We start from the raw sequence: 22,755 nt of genomic DNA, 5'->3' as shown, positions 1-22,755 counted from the left end.
CTGTAAATCAGTTTGCAAGTGAAGCACAACATTCAGTCTTTGTAAAAGTAAAGGTGAATCTTGACAAGTGTTACAGCTATTTGAGGTGTAGTACGAACTAGAGAGATTTGATCAAGTTGTAATTAATTCTGCACTGCTATGGCTAAATTATCTGGCAGTTGTAAACATAGAATATTCTTAACAAAACAAAGAGATTTGCAGAGAAGGACAGTGAGTGTTTTTACATGCAGCTCTAGTAGGAATAGGGCTCCCTACTTCTGAGTAATGGTACCTCTGCTTTGTGCAGCGCCTCTACATTCAGATACCTTTGTCATAAATATTAAAAGAAGGAAAAAATGAGTTAAATTTCAGCTTTGTTCAAGTGTACTTCAATAATTTATGTCAGCTGAAATGTTCCTCTTTTCAGTGCAGAAAGTTCGTAACGAAGCCGTTACAAACCTTGCATAAAAAATACTCTAAGAGCCTACTTATTTGGAAGTACAGTAATCCTATTCCCTGTGGTAACAATGTGCCCCTGGCTAAAATGTGTACATATGGATTTAGCAAAACATTTGAATATACAGTAGAAGATTCAAAGCAGAGGTTGAAGTGTAACCCCAGGTTGTGTATTTCGTCTCACAATAAGATGTATCGCTTCATTTCAGTGAAGGTGTGGAAGGAATGAGAGCAAGAAGCACTTTACAAATGATTTTCAATTCACCCTCCCGTTTTGTTTAGGTCAGTGGGACAATGTATAACACAGGGAGACATGTATCTCTACGATTAGACAAAGAGCATTTGGTCAACATCTCCGGAGGACCGATGACATACAGTCACCGCTTAGAGGAAATCCGGTTACACTTCGGAAGCGAAGACAGCCAGGGATCAGAGCACCTGCTCAATGGACAGGCTTTCTCTGGGGAGGTACGTCAATGTATTTTGGTGTTACAAATGAACCAGCGTGAATGACTTTCCATTTCTGCCTGAAGACATTTGCAAACTAATTTGTACTCCTAAAAATGGTTTCCCTTTATCCATGCTGGATAGCAGTGAATTGCTTTTTTCCCTCTCCCCCCACGCACCACAAATTGGGTGACTCATATCTAAATGTGAAACTTTTATTTACTGTATGCGTAGACACAGTATGTTCTCATACACACTACTGATAAAGTAATCAGGTACCTTTTGATATCCTTAGTAAAAGCAAATACAAAATTAACCACAAAGTAATACTGAAAGGGCTTCAGATTCTTATAAAAGCACTACTTTTACTTCTCAAAGGTGTGTAAGACTACACTGAGCATCATTCAACCTTCAATTCATGTAAAAATAAGGTGATACTTAATTTCAGAGATGGTTCCACAGAAATTTGTTGGTCTGCTCAAGAAATACTGTTAACTCCACAGGTAAACTCTGTCAGAATTGGTACTTGCATTGTCTTTTAAATACGTGTGTGTAATTGGCCCAGAAAAGACCATAATTTAATGATATCCACTCCACAAATCTCAGCAAATAAAATAATACACTGAATAACTGCATATGACTGCAGGGGTTGTTGTTAAAGATACCCAAGGTATTCTTTCACCATTCTTTCAGAAGACCAAAATGAATAGGGTTTTTTTCATAATAAAGAACTTATTTTCTTGAAGATGAATAATCAAATTACCATCTGTACTATCTGTCACCAACTCTAGTGATGAGTCAGTTAACACATTGCATTTTCTTTGGCACCCGGCAACAGCAGTTATTTAAAAGTAGGAAATTAATTGTAGAGTTGTCAAATGATGGTATTATAATTGATGGTAATAATTTGCTTTGTTTTATAAGCTACATAGATGTATAACATAGTCAGTGGCAGCTCTTTCATGAAATTATTCATCTTTACACGACTGACTTCTGCTTGCCTTCATTAAATTCTATGATGAGTGAACGTATAATGTATTACTCCTTTAAGAGCTGAAAGTTAAGTATGCTGTAGTAAATAAGGTCTTTGCTTTGCTAATCAGAGTCCCAGAAAAGTAATATTCAAATGAAAGCAGGTTGAGTGAACAACAAAGCAAAAATCTGGTTGAAACATACCATTGCACTTGATATGATGTATCAGCATCCCTTCAGATATTTTTAAGTGTTTTTAAGTTATAAATTCATGAGTCAGACTATAATAAAAGGTAAAAATGTAGAACATTGTTTTGCAACACTTAACTAGGCTTTTCTAGTTTTGAAAGCAGGAGTTTTGAAGTACTATTAATATTTGGTATTTGCTAACAGAGACCTCAAGTTTTTCTTAATAAAGGCAGAAAACCTAGCTAAGTGGAAACCGCTGTCATTCAGTCAGTCACGCACAGCTGGATCCACAGTATATGCAGGATTCATCAAGCTATGAGAATTCTTCCTGCAGTGAATAGTAAGATGCTAATGCATCTTCAGAGGATGATCGTTCCTGATAGCCAGAGATGCATCTCATGGGACAGGACAAATCACTCTATGTAGATGTATCTCTCTTGACGACAGAGCAGAGAGGAGCAACAAGCCAAGTGGCTTAGACTAGATGCCTCCTTTTCAGATGGTGAAATGAATTCTGTCCTTTGAGGATGTGTTTTTCAAAGTTTCAGACAGCTCTTTTGGGCAGCAGGACAGGTAAGTTCCAATCAGGTCAAGTATTAATTACTAATTTGAACCTGCATCTGCACAGTTAGGTCTTATTTATAGAACACATACTGTTTCCCAAGTACAAGCACAGATTCAAATCAATCACACTGAATAGAATGGCTGCAAATTTGCAGTGAAGGACAGTAGCTGATGGTGTTCTTAGAATATACATCCACCCATGCAAGTGCTGTCTGTATAAATAAGTGATTTTTGATAAGCTCTCAGCACTGGAAGATGTAATGTCTACAGCTCCCAGCAACCACAGTAAGAAGACTACAGACCAGCTCCCTGACTTTCAGATAGAGTACGTGTCTTTATAATGTAATGCGTGCTTTCCAGACTCTTGCTGCTAATTACAAACACTTATGCCTTGGATAATGCTGTCAGAGGAGACAGTAAGTGCAGTAGTTTGATTTAGCTGGTGACTGCTATTTGCACGTTAACTCCCGTGATGGGGCTTCATTACTGCTGTTCTTAATTGCGTGGGCCAAACCCACTATGGCTTTTACTGGAACCTCTGTTTTGCTATGGAAAAAATTCCCAAGGATGAGGCACCTAAGAAGCATGATCCATTCCAGTGGATCACAGTCAGCTCATTCCTACCCATCCTTCCCTCCACTCCTATCCACATTGGTCCCCTTTTTCTCACTAAGGTCTCCAGTGCATACTAAAGCACACCACAGAGACAGAGAAGGGGAACCTTGGGAGAAGGTGGGGAGAGAGCAGTACCTCTCCATCACAGCATGGGCAAACTATTAGATTGGCTCAGACCTACATGAAATCTGAAGTGTAGACAAGACAAAAGCTTATAAACAACCCCAATGTATCTTGAATCAGCTGCAGTTCTCTTTATATATCTGGAAATCCCACATACAGTTTACTAAGCAAGAAGTTTGGTTCTAGGGACATTTTTTTGCCTAGTGAAGATGTTCTGCAAGTGGACAAACACTCAAAGCAAGCTAGAGAGCACTGGGGTGGTACCATGGCATGAAAAACAATCTAGAAATAGAAAATTGCTTCAAAATATACTGCAGCCTGAAAGATACCGAGGCCTGTAATTTCCAAGCTTTAACATTTAACTAGGTGACTAGGTGTTAAAGGCTGTCCAGAGATCTCCTTTTAGCCCTTAATTATCACTTTATTAGGCAGAATAACTGAACTACTGCTTAAATAGTTTGAATGGAAGGTCTTTAAAACAGTGTATCAGATTATCATCAATGTGCTTGGCACTGCAATATGAAAAGAAAGGCTTTAGAATGCTTAAATAAACAAATTGAGCATTTACTTGTCCCTCTGATACACACTTGAGTGTCTTTAATTCCTACTCACTGCATGAGCATCCCACTGTGTTATGACCATTAAAAGAAAATCTTGGCTCAACCAAAGTCCCGAACTAAGACACCAGTCATTTGTGTCTGCTGCCTGCCTCTGTGCAAAACAGTTTTTAATTCATATTGTTTAATGAGAAAGACTGTCTTCCTTTCAGACAGCAGCAGTGCAAACTGCAGCAGAACTTACCGGTGCTGCTGTTCAGACACCGTCTACCTTGCTAAAATAAAAAGGTAGCAATCTCTAAAAGTTTTGTGGTGAAAATGGAAGCCTTTAACTTTACCTTGTGGTAAAGTCATAAAAACCCATACCTATTTTTTTTTTTCCTAAGTAGAAAAATGAATAATGTGCTGCAGGAGACCTCCAGCCACTTTACAGCTCTGTACTGTACCAGCCTTATCGATGTAAAGGCAGAAAGTCAAGGAGCTTAATTATTTGGGGTCATGCACTTCTCACAAATCCAATAGCTGGAGACTTTCCAAGAAGAGACCATAGTCCACAACACAGGAGAAAAAATCTCTGCCCACCAAGTCACCCTTTGAAAACCCACCGAGTGAGGTTGTAAACACACAGCTATTTCATCTGCTACAGAAGTAAAATGAAAACTAGAACACTGTTTAGATAAATAAATACATATCGCAAGCTAGACACACAGTTTGGAACTGACATTTACTTTTGCTGCTGCTAAAAGCCACTAAGAAAAGGAAGTAAAATACAAGAAAAAGTGAGAGAAAGGGGGAGGCCAGACATTCTGAAGTAGCAGCCTTCTCCTACGACTGCAGCTTCTGCAAGTGCAGGCCTATTCTCTGTGAGTGGGGAACTTCCAGTGATAGCAAAGGATTATTTGTCAGAGATCAGTGCTGCAAATCCAACTTCTAATATTTCCAGGAGGGCTGTCAGACAGCCAGCCTATGAAAAGCATCTGGCCATCTGGAATAATTTAATCCAGCCTGCTGCAGAATTAGTCTGGATTGTTGTATCAGGAGCAGTGGCTCTGTCACAGAGACTTTGGGTACACCTTTGACTCGCCTGCTTGGTTCCCCCCCAAAAAGCCTAATGTTGTCATTGTCTGTACAAAAAACCCAACCAAAACCAAATGCACAAAAAAACCTCCAACCAAAACCCCAACAGAAAACCCAACTAAAGACCCTTTCCTGGAATAAAGTACTGTGTCTATAGCATGGCTTCAGTTATGTTGGCAAAACAGAACAAGTTACAGCCAGTTAGCACACCAGAAGAAATGGGAAATACAGGCCAACTCTGTGCATTGCTCATAAGAAACCATTTATAACCCTTTAGTTGATAAGGCCCCATCATCTTCCCAAAACTTTCATCTCCTAGCAGGTGAATGTGCCATTGTGCCTCCGGTGTGACATTGGGCTCAGGACTCCTGCTGCCTTTTCTAACCTGCGGGGCAGTTCTGCCCAGAAGCCTCTGTTCTCTCCACACAGTCCCCTACACCTACCCAACATTTAGATTCCTCTCCCAGGTCTGAGTTTCTGGTTTGTTCTCTACAGGAAGCTTCACTGATGTGAGGATTGGTGACTCTTCAAATTGTACTAGCACATAGTCCTTCCCCTTCCTTAGGAAAGGAGCATTAAATCAGCGATTTCCCTGAGCAGAGGATAGGAATGTCCTGCTACTTTCTAACTACAGGTGGTTACACCACCAGAGCAGACTGAGCTGTAAGTCTGCCCCTACTACACCTCATAACGCTGGCACTCCTGCCAACAGCTTGCAGAAGGAAGTTTGAAATTCAGATCTGTCAGTTGCCAGAGGCCATCTGTATTACATTTTGGAGACTTTATTGGAAATGATGCAGGTCATTTTTAAGTATTTCAGCCAGAAGATAAGTTTGCTGTACTCCCGTGCTTATTAATGTTGAAAAATAAGCCTCCAAGGAAAGTACCAGATGAGGGAACACATGTCTAATGGAAGGGTGGTTTAGTAAAATCTCTATAACCTTCAGATTAATGTTCAGCTTCAGAGGAGAAAGTCAATAGGATAATGAATTAAATTGCTATAGGAACAGAATATAAATCAGGAAGGGGTGGCTGTATTGTCACCACTACAGTATAAGGAGACTATTCACATGAGTAATTCAAAATCAGTGGGAGATGAACATGTGCATTAGTTGCAAGAATGCACCTCTGTCTAGCCTGAAGATTGCAGGTGGCTTCACCAGAAATTTTGTAAAATACTCATATCCATAAAAAGCAGAGTTAAAGTCCAAAGGACACCAATTCATCGACACATGCTTACTGTGTTTTTCTAAAGTAAAATCAATTTTATATTTTAAGTTAAATGGGTTTTTATTGCTGGTTAATATAACAGAAAATACGACTGAACAAGATATTAGCACAAATTGAGGGATTTTCACACCTGACTGTGGTCTGCTAATTTAAGAGTTCTGAATCACCCAACGGAAATTCCTGTCCACTCTCTATTGACTTCATAAGGAAATGAGGCTCTCTAACAGAGATGTGGTTTAATTGTAGGCTGCCTACGTGATGAAACAGCTGCCTGTCCTGCTGGACAGCACAGCCCTGCTGATTTAAAAGCATAGTCCATAGGAAGAACACTGCTGAGAGAATCTAGCCAGCAAAGCTTGCCGGGAGCCATACTGGAAACCTGGGTTATTTTAGAAAGTCAAACTTACCAAAACCATTTTAAAATGTTCCCAAAATACTTCCCAAAGAAAATTAAACAATAAATCAAGATGCTGAACAAAAGTTTTGTTGACTCAAGTGTCATTAAGGTGCTAAGTCTAATGCACTGACTGTATCAGAAACCAGCAATAAATAGGTGGCCGCAGAACGGTACAAATCGAATAGGAAAATGAAAGGTAATGTTTTAATTTGCTGTGTACTTTCCTGTAAGATACAGATCATATTGCTGTAGAACCACTGCATGAAGTAATACACAGTAGTTAACCCTAGTCTGTACAAACATGCAGTTTAGATTACATAGCCTGTTAAACTGACCACAGCGTCCCTGCCAGGATGGGAGCTGGGAGTGAGCAGAAGCCAGGGGGCAGGTCAAAATGCTCCAAGACTCTTGGGCATAGTGGAAAACCTCAACATCCCTTATGCTCCCAGTAAAACTGCAATGAATACATTCTGTGTAGCTGCTATCTGCTCTGGTAGGAAGAGGGCCACAATGCCTCTCTGCTCCACGGAGTCCAGGCAGCTTCAGTGCAGCTGCGCTCCTGTAGCCCCAGAAGTCAGCTGGGCACCAGCCTTCTGCCTGAGCGCGAATAGTTTTAGTGGAAGTGAGGGACAGAAAAGTTTGGGACACGTAGCAATTGAACAGGTAAACAGTGGCTCTATAGCCATATACAAAGGGATGAGGTACATGATACAAAATACCTGCAGGCTTCATGAGATACCGCAAATAATTTCCCAAAATCTAATACTGCAGATCTGAATGCTAGGTTGTATTGCCCAGATTTCTCGTATTATTTTGTTCTGAACCTTCTGTATTTACATTCCTTAAACATTCCAGAGCATCTGAGCTACATGCATTTACCTGTTACTTTGCTGATGGATAGGAAACAGTGCTGCAGATAAAAATGCAAACTAATTGCTGCACCCAATTCCATTTATTCGATTTCACACTCTATTAGATTTTTATAGGGGTTTTTTTGATGGGAGCTTTTCAGCATTGTATACACTCACATGAATTATGGACAGATTTGCAGGGAGAGGAGGTGACAGAGAGCACCTTGAAACCAATATGTGAGAACGGGTGGCAAGCCAGCCATTAACTGCGCCGTCTGAAGCCGTGGCCGCGTGGCAGCAATAACAATTCTAACGTACCAGTCAGAATAATGTGCTGACATCCAGATATTTTGTAAGCAGCAAATGGGCAATATTTGAAATGCAGTTAGCATTTCTTACGGAGGAAGCTTCTCTTTTTGAAGTACGCTGTGGGAAACCACGAGAAGGATGAATTTCCAGGAATATGGAACAGAAATTTTTACGGTGTGTTTTACATCAGAATGCAGGAAACTTCCCACACTGGCTACGTACTAAAAATGCATCTCAATCCTTAGTGACCTTCAAAAGCAGTTTCATCTTTAACACTTTTGAAGTGGAATAATTGACTTTTAACTTATGTTCCTTCCTCTATTTTTTTTGGCTAGACAGTCATCTTCAAGTCATGGGTAATATACGCTTGTTAAATAACAAATCCCAAAACTCACTAGCCAGGAGAAGTTATAGAGTCAAGTAAAGGTGTAGCAACTATAAATCATGGATCGTAAATATATAAACAGAAAAAAACCACAGCAAGTAAAACTTAATTTTGTACAAATAGCTGCATTGCTAGGCAGTGCCAGGATACTCCTGCAGTCACAGCCTTACATTTAGTGCTGTTGTAGTCATACTGCTGTTTTTAAAGGAAAATTAGATTCTAGAAATAGCCTGGTTTATCCTTCCCTGAGGAAAAAACCTTAATTACACAAATCAAATTATGTAATGTCCAAGCTTTATATCAGCAATAAAGAATTTTACTTGGTGTATAATCAGCTTCGGATGTCGTAAATACCATTCATGATCATTTTTTCACCTTGGTTAGAGCTTGGTTAGAGGTGGAAATACAAATGGGGTTTCTGACTTTCAATGTTTTTGCAAGGGAAGAATTTACAGATCATACTGTAGGTCTAAGTGTGCTTTTTATGATAGCACAGAGAAAATAGACAAGTTTAATGGGTTTATTTGAAGCAAATTGTAATAGGATGTTTCTTTTGGTGTATAAACTGCTGAAGCTCAGTTACTGCACCAACAAGGAACCAGGGTTGGGCCTAGATACAACTATGGCTCTTTGTAGAATACAAACTAAGATGATCGGGGTGAGAATTACATATTTACTTCTTTTAGCAGAAAGACTAACAATAACATATAATCGAAAGGAACAGTCACTTCATTTTATAATCCCAAACAGTCATTAGATGCCATCTGGAGTTTAAATGATGCTCTAGAACAAGTGTTTAACACTTGGAAAATTTGAGACTAAATTTCAGGTGCCCAAGCAGGATTCTGATCTTTGTTTCAGGCTTGGACTTTTTCATTTTATCAGATTACTGAGATAATCATGTGGTCACTGTGGGTGAAAAATGACAGTTCACTGTCACGTGAAACAAACAAAGGACCCCCTCAGAAACATTTTAGCATGTTCTCATTTTGATTATTTAAACCTACTAAAATTGCCCCAAACAAATTGCATTAAGACATTCTGAAATAATAGAATGCATTAAAATTTCAGACAGTGAGGGATACAGAGATCACCTGATTTCTGCAGAATTATCAATTGATTTCTAGAAAGCAGTGTTAAATATTTAAGTATTTGAAAGTTTTCTACATAATGCCTAAGGGAGTTATTCTTAAAGCAGTCAAGGGAAGGCTGGGGAAGTCAGTGTACCAGCTGCTACATGGCATTGAAGTTCTTTTCATTATTTCCACTGCCATGCAATAGGACTTCCAGTCTCCAGTCAGTTATAGCAAGAAACAGAAATGTTTTTGCAAATGTTTGCTTATTTATCACTAGAATCTGAAAGCATCCCAATTCCCTGGGTCTCTCAATCTTTTACCAAAGCATGTTGTTTCTGGACAATGCAGAGGAAATACAAGGAGCCCCGTTGCTGGGCCCAGGGGTTTTTGCCCCTGTATATTGTCTTGTGGAGGTCCTGTGATGCAAACTCCATAGCTACTCTCTGCTATATACTGAAGTTTGAGAAACTGTACAGGCAGATTTTTAGAGGTGGGTTTTTTATTTTTTCTTCTTGTTCATTATCTACACATGTGGGTGTTCCTTGTCAGAAAACTTTCCTTCTTGAGAAACTCCATATCTGAATGTTATGGACCTGTCTGTCCATTAGCAGAACTGTAGGAGCTCTCCAAACAAATTACAAGCTCTGTGACAATGCCAGCTAATAGTAATGCGGCATGTGACACAGCAAAATATCTGCAGCATGGAATAATAGATATTGAATTTCTTAGATACTGAGTGAAACAGGTCCCTTCAATAATAAATATAATTTTGCACATGTTTACTTTTCAGTTACCAACTGTTCTCTTTTTTGGGGGGGGAGGGAGAAGTGGAGGAGAGCGTCAATGTACTGAGAGCACAGTCTGTCACAGACTATAATCTAAATCCCTTTGGTGCCTCGATTTTGAAATCCAGCATCATAAAGCAATAAGGTGGAGTTTTTCTGCTTAGAGTAGCAGCTGCAGGATTTGCTCTTTTAAACCACTGGGACATTAAAACATTCAGCACTCTAAACCTCCTGTGTCACTTATGAAGTATTCATTTTGCCTCATTCCAAATTATTATCATTTGCTTGGGGTGACTTTACTTGCTACAGGATGATTCTTCTTTAATTAAATAGTAATTTACCTCTGCAGCCAAAAAAATAGGTTCATTTTGAAATGGGTTTTATGTTACTTAGTAATGATTTTTCCATTATGCTACTTATAAATTTTAACTTTTTCTGTAAGTATCTTTAATGTAACATTCCAGAGAAAGGAGGATTCAGAGTAACTTCTTATACAAAAGCTTTTGCAGCTATTATGGGTGACCACAAAAGAAAATAAACAGCATATGTGAATTTTTTGGTTTGTTTTCTTTTGGTAAATTGCAAGAGATAATAAAAAGTGAGCAATTACTGTCAACATTACTTTTTCAGCCTAGTCTCTGGTCACTGATGCTGCCTGGGCACTGGAGGAGGAATGCTGGCAATCAGATCATAAACATAACAACAGACGAGACAACACTTTCAAAACACTGATCCATCACCAGCAAGTACAGTGAAGTTCCTCAGGCACTAACATGTTTGGTGCTGGGCACTCACACAGCCACATAGGTCTTGATTGCAACAACTTGCTTAATGCCTACATGTAGTCAGAAGTAACTAACTCTGAGAGCAGGCATGACCCCCTGTGCTGGTTTTGGCTGGGATGGAGATAATTTTGTTCACAGTAGCTGATACAGGGCTGTGTTTTGGGTCTGTGTTGATAATCCAGGGATGTTGCTGTTATTGCAGAGCAGTGCTCACAGGACAGTTCAGCTTCTCACCCCAACAGTGAGTGGGCTGGGGGTGCATGAGGAGGTGGAGGGGACACAGCTGGGACAGCTGATGCCAGTGACCCAAGGGATGGCACATACCATGTGGTGTCATGCTCAGCTTGTAAGGGGCTGGGGGGAGAGGAAGGACTTGGGGGTGGCATTGGGAGTGGTGGCATTTGTCTTCCCAAGCAACCATTAAGCATCATGGAGCCCGGCTGTCCTGGGATGGCTGCCCGCCTGCCCGCCCATGGGGCGTAGGGAATGGATTCCTCACCTTGCTTCGCTTGCACACCTCTTCCTTTTCCTTTACCCATTGAACTGTCTTTATCTCACCCCAGGGGTTTTCTCACTTCTGCTCTTCTGATTCTTACCCCACCCCACCCCACCACAGGGGTAGGAGAGGGGCAGTGAGCAAGTGGCTGCCTGGGGCTGTGTTGCGCAGCCACAACACCCTTATAGACAGTAAACGTGACCCTGATTTCCAACAAAAGCAAGGCCATCTTGCAGGTGGCTGGAATTCCTGGCTCACACCCATGTCCAAATTGGGCAAAGAGGCAGCCAAGATGACATGAAAGGTCTTCCACATCCTACATGGATGCTCTGGTCACCGACTTGGGACCTGAATGCTGGGGAGGGACCGCATCCTCCTCAGACTGAATTAGCCCAGGAGGAGCTCCAGCCCAGAAGTCTCCCTCCTCCCTGATAATAATTACTGTTTTCTAATACATGGTGGCAGCTGTGAACCCTTACCATTAGCTCTCTAACCTTCAGTTTATTTCTGTAGCTTCAGCTACTCCTTTGTTAGGTCTTCATCCTTTACCTTATGTTTAATAGTTTCTTATGAGGCATTTTAGTGTCTTAGTAAAAAGCCAACTAAATCAATTCTAGCTGGTGCCTTATTACATTTTCAGGGAACGCTGTGAGGTTGCAGAGTTACAGTTTTCATTTAGCATACTGACTTGACCTTCCACCATCACTGTAGACCTTTCCTTAATTAAAAGCACACAGGCATACCCTGCCTCCCAGAAAGTCAAAATACTTTAAATTTGAGGGATTTTATTTTAACCATCTAGGTAGCTGAACTTGCAATAAAGACTGAGAAAGAAATACTTCTAAAACTTGCTTTCTTTAGACAAAATTGTTATAGCTAATGGATTAAGATATTTTACAAACAGTAAAGGGAACTGAACTTGAGGTTTCATTATTTCATAACCATGTTTTTCTAAAATTATTACAGTTAGATGTTGTTTCCCATGCATACCTTAAAATGGCATGTTAGTGGTAGCAGGCACCAAAGCATCAGTGTTAACACTGCAGAGAACTAGAATGGACAAGGTTAAACCACATTTCTTTAAAGTCCATTTTCTTGCCATTTATCTTTTATTATCTCACCTTTATCTGTCTGCACTCTTATCTCTGTATAAACTAACTGGACATGACTGCACAGACCTGCCAAGATTTGCTGGATTAAAACTCAACAAAAAATAATTCATTCTATTCAATTACTTCTCAGTAGTCTGGTTGGTGGGGCTTTTTCTTAATCTAACTGCCACGAAAACATTTCCTAACTGATGATTTGCCACGGGCACATTAGAAAAGCACCATATACAAGTTATTACTCTGCAAGGTCTATCAAAGGCAAGGAGAGTTCTGGATTTTAGCTAGAAAGGGCAAGTCCATTACTGTCCATCTCTTCCCATCATCTCTAATTTTATTTACTCTTTCTTATCAAAATGAGAACATGCTACCAACCACCCAGTCCCTGGAAATTCTGCTAATAACAGAATCAGTTGGTAACACAATCTTAATCTGCTTAACCTTCAGTATAGCACTGGTCAGATGCAGCTGTCACGTTCTCTCAAATGCATAATTCCTAGGAATAAAAACTATATTTATTTTAAACATATTTTTCAAGGCACATTCAATGTGAACAGTCTATATCTGGTATATTTTGTTATGTGAATTTTTGCTCTTCTCACCTTTAGCAATTTCTTCCCCATTTTCTCTGAAAATCTCAGCACAAAGTGATCAGAGAGTGAGCTATCAATCCTATACACTTATCTCCAAGCCAGCTCATACTTTGAAGTCTGTGTCCAAAGCACAGTGTGTAGGTATGGTCCCAAGAGGCCCATCATTTTTCATGCTTATACTGAACTTAATCTTGCAGCATCCATGGCTGCAGAGGCTCAGCCACCCAATTCTCATTACCTGCTGCTTTTTTCATTTGTACCATGTAGAGTTTGAAATACCCTGGTGAGGTTGTGCAGGCAGAAGTTTCTTCCTCCTGTTCCAATCCACCAAACTACCAATGCAGTACATTTCACTGCACTAAAATTCATTACACAGAGCAATGGAGGAGCTTGTCTTTCAAACTGTGGTTCTGCTAAGATTCTCCAGAAGCAGTAGAAACAAACCTTTATCCTTTTTTCTCTTTTTTTTTCTTTTTTGATAGAACAAAAGAGCTTACAGTAATGTGCATAAATGATGAATTAGCATAGTTGTTTGAAATAAGGAATTCTTATTCAGATAAAGGATTTCTTACTAGTAAGTGCACTGCTGTCAAGCGCTTTGAGAGGAGAGGTTAGTATCAATTATTTGCTCTCTTCACATAAAAAACCCCAGATAAGGGTCCATAAACTAGCATTAAAAATATACTACTAATAAAAGCATAATTTAAAATATATAAATATTTGAAAAACAATCCATCATGGGTGAAACCTAAAGCCCTTTTTACCCCAGGTTCCTTTCGCAGGACATGCCTCCACGTCAAAGAAACTAAGAGTCAAAGAGACAGCACTGTGTTCCCAATTCTGCACATTGTGAAATCACTTTGTGGCTTTAGGGTTTGTGAGTTGTTTCTAAAGAGCCTTGTAGCATTGACCTGTGGAGACCTGTGGAGCCAGTTTTACCCAAAATACAAATTACTACGCCAAGATTCCTCCAGTTAATCTGGATTTTGGCAAATTTTGTTCCATTTTTACCTTCAGAGCAGTGGTGGCAGTGAGGTATTTCCAGTGAGGTGGCTAATGGACAAACTCAGGCGAATGATGCTGCTGTGGTTTTAAACAGTATAATCCATCCCTGACCATTCCTGCTTTAGGCATGTTTAGTGCCATGAGAGAAGTACCAGACAGGAGTATTTCCATGCACAGCCAAGGCTGCCAATTACAGCCTAACCCTACGAGTTGTCGTTTAAGGCAGAGTTCTCCTTAGAAATCTTAAAGCTCCTGTGCTCTAGGTATCCAAATTGTCCCTTTAGCAGCCTGCCCATACCCACAAACAGAACTTCATACTCACTTATAGCCCTGCTGAGGGGAGGGACATCACAGGACAGCAAATGAATTACTGTAAGGTAAGCTAGAGGGATGATGACATCAGGTCTCTAAGCCCTTGGCTAAATCACAAGACAAACCCACAGGAAATCAGGGAGATTTCTGAGAGCTTCTGCTTGTGTTTCAGCCAAATTTCTTTGAAATCAAGTTCCTTCCATGAGGTAGTTTGGTTTTGACATGTAAGCATTTTCCAGCAAAACCCTGTTTCAGCAAAAAAAAAAAATCCCAACTAGTTCTGCTTATTAGTGTAAGGCCTTATTCTGTGTGAAGCCCAAGGGTGTGTTCAGTTAAGAGGATTTTTACTGTTTGATTTGTAGCTTAGAGCCTCCCTATCTGCTGTTCCTAAGTCATAAAAGGCACAATAGAGGAACTGTTCTTCCTCCTAACTGGTAGAGTTATTCCCTGGGGCAGTTAATTAGGGGGAAAAAAAATAAAAATTACCCTTATTCTTCCAGATTCTAATGAATGTCTGTCTGCTTCATTCTCATAGGATTTTCTTTTAGAAATCCAGGAAAATGATGAAAGGAAAAATGGCTGGGTAAAAAAAAAAAAATCGGTCTGAAGTTCCAAAAGCCTTTTTCCTGTGGCCTATTTGAAAATACATTCCTACTTTTTTAGACTCACAGTACTGTAGATGAGTACTTCAAAGACAGTTGAAATCTTTTGTTAGAATTCTGAGCTTTGAGGCATCAAGTTTGGGGTCTATCCCCACAAATCTTCATTGACATTAACAGTCCCATCAAAGGAACTGAAACCACAGGCATGCCAACACATGTAAAGTAAGGGAGGATGTGTGTTTACAATGCAGTTGTTACTGTCAGGAGCACAAAACAGTGGGTCAGAACACAAGGAAAGCAGGATGCAATCCCCAGCATGTGAAATATTTAAAACCATGTAAATTTAAAATGTTTTGACTCAACTATGTTCTTCTATAGGAAAAAAATGAGAAGTTCATATTTGATGTATATAAGGTGTTACCAAATAGTAAAGTACCCAGAAATTGCTAATACTGTAGGAATTACAAAGTGATTAAAAAGATCTCTTTTCCTGTAAAGACACAGACTTCTTTGCTAGCACAGAAGAGCAGATCAGTGTTGTGATGCCATCTGTCTTTCAAATGATCTTGTAAACTCATCAATATTTTGGTTGTGATCATCAAACAATCTTTGGGCAGCTTGGAGCAGATCGATTTTACCTGTGTACTGGTAGATGGTATTCTTTATTTTGTGCTTTGAAAGTGGCAGCTAATAAGTCAGAGTAAATGACCATTATTAAATCTAGAGACATACATCGCTTGAAATAAAAAGGTAAAAAATGGGGAATTCTAGAAAACAGAATTACTGACCTATATCACCTTACATCAGCTGAAAATCTGTCCTTTAATGTTTGTGAAGAGGAAAATAAAAGCGCAGTGAAGGGCTGGAAGAGACCATCTGGCTCCTTTTAGCTCCTTGTTTTGTTTGGAGTTGGGCCTGAACCAAAAACCTAATTCAGACATGACCAGTGTTTGGAAGTGGTCACATCATGGTCCCCTTGGACATTCAGGACTGCTGGTAGCTGCTCACAACAGACACTAATGACAGCCCTTGTAAGGCTTTTTGTCAAAGGCTTTATGGTCATTAACACATTCCCCATTACCTATCAATTACCTTGCAGTGTAATTATTTTGCTGATTTTACAAATGAGTAGTCTGAGAGGTTGAGTCAACCCCACTCCTGGCGTGGTGAAGACCAGAATAAGAGATTTCTTAGTGTTAAATCCAGGAAATTTTGGCCAACTGATTTCTCCAAATTTATTCACAGTGGTAGATTGGTATCTTAGGCAGGTCTTGTCATTGTTATTTCTATACTGAAAGTTAATCACCCTAATACACACTGTGCAAACTGCAACATCCAGCTATATTAAAGATTCATGAATTTCCTATCATATATGCAGAATATTCTGCCACTCAAAATCTTTTATCATCTCTACCTGAACCTGTCTCTTACAAGCTACTTTCTAAAATTCCAAGCTTGTAATATAGCTCTAACAAAAGAGGCAGATAAAAACAATGCCAAATAGAGAAGACTGTAGTATAATAAATATGCCAAGCTGAGTAAATCTCAAAAGTATTTTCTTCTGAACTGCAGTAGGGTTGTAAGCATTGCCAACATTAAAAATCAATGAAGCAGTGAAAAGAATTTACAAAGCTGTATCCTCAGAGTCCATGGAACACTGGTATGGTAAATAACTTCTAAAATGTCTCTAAATATATAGTAATTTTTCTTTGGGTGTGTAGCCTCAGATTTATTGAGCCTTTTAATTATTTTGCCAGTCCTCAAATGTGGAGATGTTGATTGATTCTAATCAGCAGATCTGTAACTGAACGCTTGTCAAATTGCGGTTAATGAAGCAAATAAAGACATTTGCTATTAATGTGCACACATTTCACTTGTATACATCACTTACACCATTCATCTGTGTGGAAAGTCGAGCCTTACCAGTGTCTACAAAACAAGCTGCACTGTGGTAACAACAGCAAAATGACAATGGACTGCCCTTGTAATTTTAATTGACATTGGAAATCTAATTTATAGCAATGGCACTATGTGTAAAAATAAAAAAGCCGTGTATGGCTGGGTGAAAATCTAGTTGTACTCTTCTATTTAACAGTGAAGGAACCAGAAGAAAAAAGTGTCTGAGGAGCTGACAGAAGCCAGGCTGCTGGTTGCCTAGCTTTGATTTATTTGTCTCACTGACTGCAGATGAGCTTGAAATGGCAGCAGCATCCTCAGTTCCACTTCTCTTTGCTCTAAAGTTTTGCCTGTACCAAGATTAGAGTTTGCTTCTGTAACACAGATGGACCTGTATGGTCAAAGGCACTTTGAAACAGAGTTCCTGGAAAATACAAACACATAGTGAATAAGTCATTGGCAACTGAGCAACAGCATCACTCATGTAACATCGTCTTGTCCACTCTGCCACAGTGAGCTGTAATTGAACCTCAGCCAAAGAGACCACAGTGTTTTATCTGAGTCTTTTTAAGTGGTAGAATTACATTGTCAAAGTAGATCTGGTTTTATCCATTATGAAATTGTTTATTCACCAGCTTTCAGTTGGCTGAGAACAGTGTAAGTATGATGAGAGAATAAAACTGCAGAGAGCTGTGAGCAAGGTACTGCTGCTCTTCCAGGCTTCCATAATATCTTGGCCCAGTTCCACCCATCAAACCCCCCCCTTGACATCAGGAAGATTTATGATGGTTGCCAGATGCCAGACACCAATTCCAAGATGTTCCTCTACTACTAGGTATTAAATACTTCACTTGTAAAATACAGCAGGAGCATGAAAGGCTAAAAAAGTTCTGGTCTGTCATTCCTTGCTAAAAACTAGAAGCTCTAGCAAAGATAACAACATCAAATCATTAGTCAGAAAGTTCAAATATAGCTTTTCCACATCACTACTCAGCCTATGAGCCTATTTAGCCTGTGTCTGTTCTCCCAACTGTGTTTCATGTTAAGGGCAGTATACTTTGTAATGTTTCAGAAAACAGAATAATACTAAAAAACTACAGAATCTAAAAGTTTAGTGCTCCAAAGCTGTGCAATGGTAGCAGAAAATCTGGTTGTACATCCATTAGTTTGCCTCCCTCTCCACTTTCTCATCTGACCTGACACAAAGAGAGATCAAATAAGTAAAAAAAAAAAAATCAGGTTGGTTTTTTTTCAGCCACATCTGCTGAATTTCAGCATCCCTCTGTATGTTCAGGTGATACATCAGTGTTGCTCTCCTCACACGATAAAAAGGTATCAAATACTAAAGTACCATTAGGTTCATGTGACATTTGGGATCTTCTGCATTTCAGAAATCTAGTGATTCTAATCAAACAACATCAAAGCTGAAAATCAGAATGCAAAGACACAGCTCAGCAGTACAAAGAAATGGCGCAATACTGTGACTTGCCAGAGCATCTGAACTTACTTTTCTGTGCTTTCAGAAACACTTGCAACCTGTGAGATCCTCAAAATGCGGTAGATAGAGCAGCAGTGCTGCCCTTTCCCACTGTGATGGCCCCCTTGAAAAATCAGCAGTCTGGTTTCAGACATATATTAACTAACCTCTGAACACCACTGCAAAAGGAAACTAGGGTATATTTAAGGACCGTTTTGCTTCTCTAGGAAATGCACAGTGAGGAATGGCACAGCTGGATAGCAGCGCTAACATTACAAGAGTGACAGATTTTAAAGTGACAGGAAGACACAGGACAGAATAGGGCAGGGCAGAGGTTTGGTGTTCATAAAAGCAGAGGAATATATGGGCCTGCATATAGGCAAGGAAAGCATCCTGGATTTAGGTGGTGCAGGCATCATTATAGGAAAGTCTGAAAAAAGAGCAGGGCTCAAAAGGAACCCAGTCTGTGCGGGGCACAGTCATCCACTGGCCTGGGTTTGATTTCATCTTTTCACCTGCTGGCAGCAACCAAAGTTGACAGGGGCTATTGGAGCAAAATTTGAGTCTATTAAATGAAGGTGGACATCCTCTGTTCTGCACAGAAACATAGACTGGCTTGATAAACCAGCTGAGCTTAGTTGAAATTGCAGGGGGAAAAGTAGACAAATTGAAATTTGGACTGGAGCACAAGAGCCAACAGCAACTTCAGAGAAATGTGTTTGAGGGATGTGATGCCCCGAAGCACTAACCAGTGCAGTTTTACATCTCATCCTGAGAGTCTTACGGACTGCTTTTTGTTTTCTGGAAGTGTCCTAAAAATCTCAACCTTGATGTTCAAGCTCACAATTATTTTGAGCAAAGCTATTTCCCTGGTGAGTTGCCCTCTTTTCTTCCACAGCAAATTTCTTCGACTTGACTCCCAGTCCTGCACAACGTGATTTATTAGAAAGATTGCATTTTTTTCCTCCCCCCTTCTGGAAAGTGCCAGTTTCTCAACAAGATCAAATAATCTCCTGAGCTTCAGCATTGACTAATTTTAATTATTAAAACCTTTCTCCCAGGAAAAACTCTTCATGCTGTTTGCTGAGAAACCAGCAATTTTTAATAGAATTCAGGAACTTCTTTTCTTGAGGAGATCAGGGAGTGCTGGAGAGAGAATTCTGACTTTAAACTGGGCTCACAGTTCAATGACATTTTTTAAAAAGTAGAAATAACCATCTTTATCTTTTTTCTGTCTCCCTTTAAACTTGCAATAGTAAACTTTACAAAGGCTAAAGTAACAGTAGCACAATTTGTTACACAGTAAAACCTAATTGTATATACTGAAATGAATTAGAAAGCTGAACACAGTCTTTGCATATATACTACACTTATTAAAATCAGAAATCAGTCTTTTATTAAACGGCATTTTAGTGATATGCAATCCCCACTGCAGTGATTCAATACAGGATCCTCTCCTCACACCAGCCTAGCAAATAGATATTGTTAAACTGTCAATGAAAAAAATAATAGCTACATTTGTATTATAATTTCTCACATTTAAGTTCTCAGGTTTTTGCATCATTGACAAATAATTACATGTTTTAGCAAGGTAATAGGATAATTACACTGATGCTTCCTAACTCAAAATCTAAAGATGGAACTATCTGCATTTAAAGTATAATGCAACTTTGTCTACAGACCTTACAAAGCAGCTTATCTTACCACAACAAATTGTTTACTGCAGTGTAATGAAGTCAAATACATGCTTAATGATGTAAGCTTGACAAAGTAATACAGTAATTTATAGAGTCAACATTATCTTCAATTAGGTGTCTACTTTGGTTGAAGAGTTCTTAACATTACAGTTCAAAGAGCTGGATTTTTATCTGCGGTAATTTTCAGCTACATTTCATTTGTGCACTAAATGAAAGGTTCTCTTTTGCTGTGCAAGAACCATACCACAGGATAATGTACATGACGAAGAGATTAAATAAAGGAAGAGGTGGAGGGCACAACATTAGGACTAACTGAAGAAACTACAGCTGGTCGAACTTGTGAATAGTAATTTCATGGGGAGGCAAAATAAGATAAAACCCACAGGAGACATTGCTTGTATTAGATTATTTTTTCCACATCTAACAATGAGCAAATACCACTGCAGTCACTGTGCATGAACATTTGTAAATATTTGCATGATTTTCTGAGATTGGCATGAGTTCAGAGCTAACCACAGTATTTGCCACAGCCCAGCAAGGCAGTTGCAGTGTGAGCACACAGCTCCCTAACTACACAGGGAAAGCAGGACCCACGCTTCACTCTAAACCCACCATCCTCCCAGGGGTCTTCTCAGGCAGAGGTGGCTGCTGTGGGGAATGGGACAGGCAGCATCCTCTACCCTCTGAAAAGCCCCTGAAGGAACTAGTGCTGCGATGGGGCAGATTGAAAGGCAGGTGTTGCAGAGCTGCAGCTGTACCTTTCACAATCCCTCACTTTGTTCAGATGTTAATCCCATGGAAGTGACACTACAGATGCCCATTCAGTGAGTGTTTCAGGGGTCTGGAACTCTTCCAGGGGGAACTGGAAGCAGCAAGAAAGAGTGTGTGGTATTTGCATGGCAGTCAGAAACATTTTGAAGGCCAGACCCTTTGCCAGCAAGAATAAAGACCTGCTTTCATAGCTTGACTGCCAGCAGAAAATAGTTCACTACATGGACAAAACTAAAATCAAACTATCTTAATTGGATCATCACCCATATTCACCTTTTCTAATTGCAGAATGTCCAAAAGACTAACGATTTCTTTAGGAGTTCAGCATTTGGGAGTATGGCACATTCCCAGTTTGCATTAAGAGAAAGGACCTGTTTGGCATTTCAGGTGTTTCCACGCCAGTATTTTCAGCATTTCAGCTATGTAAATTAGCCTGCAAATGCATAAAGACTGTTTTCTAGTGGAAATAAAAAGCCCTGACTTCTCTTTTCTGATTTATCTGCTGATAAAAATTGCAAGTGTGACCTTACTGCTTGTTTCACCACAATCATATCCAAGAGGCATATCTGGAGCACTGAAGGGGCTCTGGACTCATCTATGTTTTAAAGACAGACCAGTAAACCACTTGTGCTGCCGATTAGAACTGCTGTTGCTACAGTCATCCCCTTTTCCAGTGAAGAGATGATTTACCCAGTTAAAAGATTCCAGATTCATAACAAGCCAAATTATACAGTGAACACTCAGAGGCAGCATCCCCAAAGCACTCTGTGCTCTGGAACCTCCATTCCACAAACCTTGAACCCCATTATGCAGACCCACAGTTAAGGTTGGGGACGATGCACCATGGCTTTCCCCTCTGTTCCCTCATCCCTCAGTCTAATTCCCAACTGAAGTGCTACTCACTATTTACCATGAGGCTGTCCACAGAACTGATTTCCTTCGCCCTTTTGTCCATTCAGTTTTCACATCTCACTGCTCAAACAGCCCACAGAGACATGTCAGGTATCATGTTTCTGCTGGAATGGCAATTGGTTTTCATTATTTTTCACTGACCTTCACTTATTAACTCGTGAATAAGTGTAATTTTGGGACATATTCCCAAAGGTAACTCTCAGCTTTACTTCCTAATGTTTAGATGGGATTTTCAGATGGTTTCTTGTTTCTAAGCTTTTGCATTATACAGACAAGCCAAGCCACAAAGCAGAGGTCACTGGTGTTTAGCTAGTCCAGGCAACAATTACTGATGAGTTAGGAAAAGGCTGTTACCGTGCTGAGAGATATAATTAGAAAGTTTCTGAAATGAATGGGAGAGGGGGAGTTCTTTTCTTGTCTCTAAGAAGCAGAGACATTTATTGTTGTGGATGTAGGTGAGCAGCTTTGAGGAATGATAAAGCAGAAAGCTGCAGAAAATACCTTTAACAGAGGAAACAACTGTTAGATCCTTGAACTTCAACCAGTCCCAGTGTAAGGAAGGGTGCTGGAAAGGCTTTGTGCTCATCATCTTCCTCTGTTTGTTTGCAAATGGCACTAATCTGCAGTTGTGTGGCTGTACTGAATGCTCTTCCCATGTGGCAACTTTTGGTGCCCCTTACAAGGTACCCAGCAGGACATGTTCTTAGGATAAACAAGGGGTGCTGTGTGCCGTGTCATGCCCTTTTAATTTATGCTGTACTGCATTTGTTGAGTAGTGTTTGCCAATATCCTGCTTCCTTTCACCAAATCTGCAGATAGAGCTAAAGGCTTGCTTTATAAAAGATAACTGGCTTAGTTATGACTTCTAAGTGTCAGTTATCTTTCCTACTGAGCATAACGCCACTCAATTCATTTAGAAACAAGATAATTTTATAGTTGTCTGCCTTAAGCTGTACTATCTCATACTCTTAGATAATTCATGTCCTTATTTTGTCTGTGTTCTCATTATTTCTTGAGCTTACCTTTTATACTACAGATGTGAAACTGCCTCTTACACAATTTACATAAACAGCAGAAAGCAGTTGTACTTC

General features: G+C 39.7%; 1 protein-coding gene across 1 annotated transcript in view; it reads left to right on the top strand.

Annotated features, from left to right (window-relative positions):
* The window catches only part of CA10 (carbonic anhydrase 10), a gene marked incomplete at its 5' end in the record, with an annotated part of 194,977 nt that overhangs the window by 150,285 nt on the left and 21,937 nt on the right, over positions 1-22,755 (top strand). The window contains one exon of the mRNA XM_084273607.1: positions 718-903. Coding sequence (XP_084129733.1) covers positions 718-903 — 186 coding nt within the window. The remainder of the gene's footprint in view (positions 1-717; positions 904-22,755) is intronic.

This window comes from Gallinula chloropus, assembly GCF_964237585.1.
Source record: "Gallinula chloropus genome assembly, chromosome: 20".
NCBI classification, from domain to species: Eukaryota; Metazoa; Chordata; class Aves; order Gruiformes; family Rallidae; genus Gallinula; species Gallinula chloropus.
Note: the sequence above shows the minus strand (reverse complement) of the source record. Positions and strands in the feature narration are given on the sequence as shown.